The sequence below is a fragment of the Gavialis gangeticus genome, unplaced genomic scaffold (genome assembly GCF_001723915.1).
Source record: "Gavialis gangeticus isolate Ggan-Ray unplaced genomic scaffold, GavGan_comp1, whole genome shotgun sequence".
Classification (NCBI taxonomy): Eukaryota; Metazoa; Chordata; order Crocodylia; family Gavialidae; genus Gavialis; species Gavialis gangeticus.
The window spans coordinates 11,980,146-11,986,220 of NW_017729001.1; the positions used below are offsets into that span (position 1 = coordinate 11,980,146).

The 6,075-nt window shown below is 39.4% G+C and overlaps 1 protein-coding gene across 2 annotated transcripts in view; it reads right to left on the minus strand.

The window, feature by feature from the left end:
* Positions 1–6,075, minus strand: part of EIF4ENIF1 (eukaryotic translation initiation factor 4E nuclear import factor 1) — a 43,728-nt gene that overhangs the window by 27,638 nt on the left and 10,015 nt on the right. For both annotated transcript variants that reach the window (XM_019506825.1, XM_019506824.1), the window contains exons 3-6: positions 5,976–6,049; positions 4,173–4,300; positions 3,114–3,409; positions 1,208–1,409 (exon numbers count right to left, since the gene is read on the minus strand). In XM_019506825.1, coding sequence (XP_019362370.1) covers positions 1,208–1,409; positions 3,114–3,409; positions 4,173–4,300; positions 5,976–6,049 — 700 coding nt within the window. The remainder of the gene's footprint in view (positions 1–1,207; positions 1,410–3,113; positions 3,410–4,172; positions 4,301–5,975; positions 6,050–6,075) is intronic.

The window sequence follows — 6,075 nt, forward strand, 5'->3', positions numbered from 1 at the left end:
AATTGACACTGAATACTGCCCAGATGAAGGGCTCTTCAGTCTGGGATGTTTTTCCTCAAAGACCAAAGTACTCAACCAACCATCCTTGACCTTCAATATGCTGATGACTGCACCATCCTTGTGTACACCAAGGAAAGCCTCCAGACTGCATCTGATCTCTTCAAAGTAGTCTACCAAACTCTAGGCCTCTCTCTCTCTCAACACTGAGAAGACTACAGTACTCAAGATCTGAAACAGGAAGTTCCCAGGTCTCTACAAGGCTCACACTGCTAGCCTAGATTTTCATATGCAGAACGCATTAAAAGCCTGTAGGCTCACAGCACATTTTAGGAAAGAGATCTTAACTGCTTCTATAGCATGAGAATGAAGTCTCCTCAAAATGCACATAAAACAAGAACTGCTTCTTCCTTAAGCCAAGCCATCACAGCTCAACTACAGGCAAATGGATATGGCTCAAATAATGGCCTTTGGCCAGCAATGGCAATATGCAAAATTTTATGGTCCCACAAACTGTCAGGAGCCGTCATGATTTCTCAGTCTCTGCCATACACCAAATTTACTGTACAGTGGAAAAAGCTGTTGTTATCTTCAGCAGAAGTCTTATTAGCCATGACCTTAAGTATTACACTTCAGTATACCATGGGTTGGTTTTTTTTGTGTGCATATAAACATGCCCCACAGTATAATATGCACCTAGTTTGAGGCCAAAAGAAGAAAACAAGTTTCCTTAGAATATTCAAGTAGCAGCAGCTAAGGAACACAGCCTGCTCATTCTTCTGCTCCCTATGAGAACTTGACTTTCACTTTTGCTCAACAGGCAGAAGCCATTCTTACCATATTTCTTGGGGAAAAAAAAATACAGGCTGTAATTTGCAGCAGTTTTTTTTTTTTTGGGAAAGAAGTGCACATGCCATACAAGAAAACATGTCAGAAGTCATTATTCTTTATACCAGTCATAGGCTGCAAGTTTTCTAGGCCACATTACTTTACCAAGAGGATACCCTTTTGTAAGATTCTGCCATGCAGGATGCATTTGTGTATGTGAAACTTCTAGTGTTCTGGAAGCATTAAATGATCAGTTATGGGCATCTATACCTTTCCCATACCCTCCACTCTTCCAATGCATGCACGCATACACATATATACACATGGCTTTCCAGTTGAATGCTATGAGAACATCTTGCCATTTCAACTGGGTCATTATTACCTTCCTTCAGGGAGGCTGTGCGTCGCCTTGTTCGTTTTCTCCCTTTGTGATCTTCCTCCAGTATCTTGTCATCAAAGCCAGTGAGCTCAATCGTTTCAGACTGACTTGTAGGTCCAGCAGAGAACCATTCAGGCTCCTCTTCAGTGTAGGAATCATTCCTTCTACGTTCTCCAAAGACACGTTTGCTATCCCCAAATTCCCTCTGAAGTGGGTTGTTTTAACAAAGAGAAAGGAAATTAAGTTAGAAAAAATCTGACACTAGTTATTTCCTCCTTAGGAATTAGCTCCCATTACTTTCTTTTTAAACATGAAACAGCAAGTTCAGACAGGAGAGGACTAATTGCATTTTCATACCTCTCCCCAGTCTATTGATTTTCAGAATGTTTCAGAAGTTAGTTTTTGCTACCTGAGCTACTGCATACCTGGAAAATGATCATGACAGCTTATATTTTTACTTTTAATTAAAATCTTAGGAGGGGAAAATAAAAGTAAACCAACCCCCCCATAGGTGTATACACTCAAAACACCTGTGTATACACCCCTTACTCCAACTCTATTTACTTTGGCAATATTATACATTTAGTTCTTTACACTTGGTACATTTACTATGTAAAGTTATACATTTAGCCCCCAGTCACTTAATGTTCTTTTCTACAGATGTTCTATTTTCTCTCTACACATTTCTGGTAATGAGGCATCTTGATCCATGATAATAACAAACTGATCATGTTCTATGGTCCTTGTAGGAAAACTATTCATTATGCATTTTAACAAACTATGCACTCCATAAGATTGTGATTGTTTTGTTGCATGTTACAAGGGATTAAGAGACATGAAAACATTTGTACTTCCCCTTTTAGCAATAATGCTACCTCCATCCCTTTCCTACTCTTTACTGGATTGGCTACAGATTACAGCTAGGCATTATTTGTCCTACTCCCTCCCACCCCCAAAAGAGGAAGCACAAACCTGAACATATAGTCAAGACTATGCATCTTTGTTTTGGGGTTTGTTTGGTTTTTTGTTTTTTGTTTTTAAATATACCAGCTTCTAACTTAGTATTGATAAGCCACTAGCACACTAACAAATAATCTGTTAACACTAAATATAACCCAGATCATTCAACTGAGTGGAATTCCATAACTGACCTCCATGACAAATATTTGTCTTAAGGAGATTTAAAGAAGTGCCACAGAAGAGAGTCCATATACAGAAAATACTGGGAGTGCTTGGACTCGAGGCAAGATAAGAGTTTACAAAATTATTAGTTAGGAAGAGATAGGTCAAGAAGTTTGTCCTCACTAGAAGGGAAAGTGGGTACTTAAACTGAAAGATGGCTCCAAGGCAGCAAACAAAACACCAACATACAACTAGCCTGTTGAACTCCTTGCTGTAAGGCATTGAGGAGAATAGCTTTGCAGAATATGCCAACTTCTAATGTGGGCTTCTATTTCTTAGTTGACTACTTTAAAGATCCTTAATCTTTGTCCAAAGTGTTTAGAAGCCAGTGTCACAGACAAGATATTGGATAAAATGGGCTATCTAACCCAGCAGGAACACAGCTATATTCTTACATGTTAGTTCCCACACAGGATATTTAAGTTAATTTGAAGATTTTAAGTAAGAGCTGTGTAAGTGAAACAGAGTTCCCAAAGACAGCTGTACCAAGTTTCAGTGTCACCCACAGACAAGAAGTTTTGTTTAAGTCAGACTTGGCTTTTGAACAGTCTCTCAGATGGTACAAGAGCTATTAAACCTTTACTAGTACCAGAGATTTGAGTCATCTAGTCTATCCACACTTGGATTACAAGTGCCACATCTAGTCTACTTGATGTGTCCCACAATCACAAAATAAATTATCACAACCTTATTAAGATTCTCTATGAAAAACAAGATAAAAGCAAACCCTGAAACGTTTATCTTTGTAATCCCTTTCACGATCTCGGTCTCTTGCATCTCTAGAATCACGCATGTCCTTGTCACCACCTCGGTGGTCTTTATCAAAGTTACGAGCAGAGATGATTCTCCCACTGCCAATCCTACGTCCACCAATAACACGGATGCCATCGTTCTCCTTCTCCAATGGGCTCCCTGCACGACGTGAGCCAACAACTGCAGTTACATGGCAACCTCCTCCAAAGCTTCGCCTCTGTGGGCTTAAGACTACATCCAAGTCATCTTCCTTTACTCGCTCCCTAGGATCTGCAAATAGCGAAAAGTTTATTTTTAATATGCACTAGTTTCTCTAGAACTATTATCAGTACAATGCAAGTCTGCCAACAAGCCTGCAAAATCAGAAAACAGGTTGAAGACAGTGCCATATTCTAGTTTTAGCTTTAGTTATTTGAAAAATGGATGTTCATTCCCCATAAAGAATATTGTAAATCTCTACCCACGTACTAATACAAAAAAAAGTCTAAATAGCTGAAGTTCAGAGTCTTTTTGCATCTTGCAACCTTAAGCTGTTGTCAGAGACAAAGCAGTCTGGGAAATGATTATCTGATGACCTACCACATTCATAAAACCGTACAGTACATATTTAAAGGACTCCACCCCACCACCTCAAAACATCACAGTATGCACTTTGTTTATTGCTGTTAATCACATGAGATGGATTCACCTAGTTCTTAACAACAATTATATAGAAATCTATCAGTGAAGCAAAGAACCAAAATAAACTAGCAACTTTAAAAAAAACCACCACAGAACAAAAACTTGTCTGAAGAAGGTTAGTAGGTTGGTTGTAAGCACTCACTCCAGTCTACCTTAAATGCTTCTATTGTTGCTAGAGTAAGTAGGATTTTCATAAATTGTCATTTTAGAGGCATTTCAAGGAGCAGACACATTTATAAAGATCTTGTTCCCTCTTCTCAATGTCATTATCCTATTGTTAACAGTAAATACAGTTCTCTCAGTATCCTGTTTTTTGACCAAGAGCCAAGTATGTTTTAAGAATGGCACTCACCTACTATCCTGCGCATGAGAGAAGTCCGGTCTGAATCCAAGTCTTTTTTGAACCCTTCCACTGGTGATGTTCGCCCCGAGCTTGGATATAGAGATGCATGCCACTTTTCAGGGTCCCAAACTCCATCACTGTACAAACAGAATTGCAGGAATTAAAAGTTCCCACAACATTTAAGTGAAGACATTCTTTAAAAAAAAAATCACCATTAAGCATGAAGGCAAGTATCTTCAAGAGAAAATCAAATTGATTTTCTAGTTGTATAAAATTTGGGTTTCCTTTCATCCCAATGTATTAAGATGTTAGACAGACCTCCCCACCCCACAACCCTTTAGCAAGCTGTTACTGGCAACCAGTCTTGGTTAATGAAGAGGGGAGGGGGGGCAGAAAAGTATGGTTGCCATTTAACATACGCCACCAAATCAGCCAGACTCATGTGTTGGTCAGTCCAACTCCCACCCTGTTCTCCCACTGTACTAGTTGTCCTTTAAAATCAGAAGATTAAGTATTGACCGTATAAATTTCAGTTTCTTTAGTTCTTTCCAGATTCAATTTCTTAACATCTTAAACCCTTCGCATTACAGTACAAATGTAACATTTTATTTACAGCAGTGTTTTTGACCAGAGGCATTATGTTGGTTAAGGAATTCACAGAGTAGAAAGCTTTTGCATTTTAAAACAGAGGCAATAAGAAATGCTCCTAAAGGTAATACCATGGTGAAAGAACTCAGTGTTGAGACCAAGCACTGAGATCCAAAACATGGTTTGTAGACAAAACTATCTACGTGGCATTTATTTGCCCCCCAAATACCCCAACTGCTCTAGCTATATCTGGCAGTTTAAGATAAGTTTGAATGGTATTGGCATTCCAGGTTTCCAGCAAGATGCAGTACCATGCTAAGCACAGCTCTAGTATGCTCTAACACCAGAGTAAGTTTCTTTGAGAACTGAGAATTCATTCAGACTGTACCACTGGCATGAGGGGTCAGGAAGAAGCGATATTGATGAATACAAAGCATTTCCTACTGAAACACTTTGTTAAGCAAGGCTTGTACTACTATACAGTATTACACTAGGTGCATTTTTCTCAAATTAATTTATATTCCATATTTTTTTCTAGCCGCAACAAGCTAAAAATCTTACCATGTCTAGATCACACCACACAACCTGATGTTTCCAGGAAAACATTAGCACACCAAGCCTTGGCAAGATGCAAGTCAACTATACCATAGTTTCTCAACTTGTGGTACATGCACCCCTGGGGGTATGCAAGACAGGCAGGGGGATGCAGGTACCCCAACACACTCTCGCACCCTCTTTTCCTCTCAAAACTATGGCAAAAAATTGGTGCGCTGTGCACTGAGCTGCACTTTAAATTCTCCAGTAATAATTTGGCATGCCACACTGTGGCACTGGGTTCAGCCCTCCTAGCTTTGGCCAACATCACCTCTAGCCCAGGTACATGCTTAAGTTGTGCACCCCTGGTGTAAAAGGTGACAACCCTACCCACACCAGATCAGACATCTGTCATATCATCACCTTATACACACAGCCCTTCTTCCAGCACATTAGTCTGTAAACATAAAATCCCCTGGAAAACTGAGTGTTGGGGTACTTATTAACATTTTCAGAAGTTAGGGGGTACTTGCTACTTAAAAGGTTGAAAAACACTGAACTACACTGTGCTATGTATAGCTTCAGAAGTGATTTACAGAGAGTCTCACTGCAGTACAGTACTGCTACTTGATAAACAGACCTTTAAGAAGTCAGATGTACTCTAAGCCATCTACACAATTAAAATATTACCTGTCGTATTTTTCAGAAAGACACGAGGGCCTCTGCTTAGAATAAGGACGTTCCTTAATATCCAAGAGTTCTTCCTAAACACAAAAAACCCCCCAAAAAT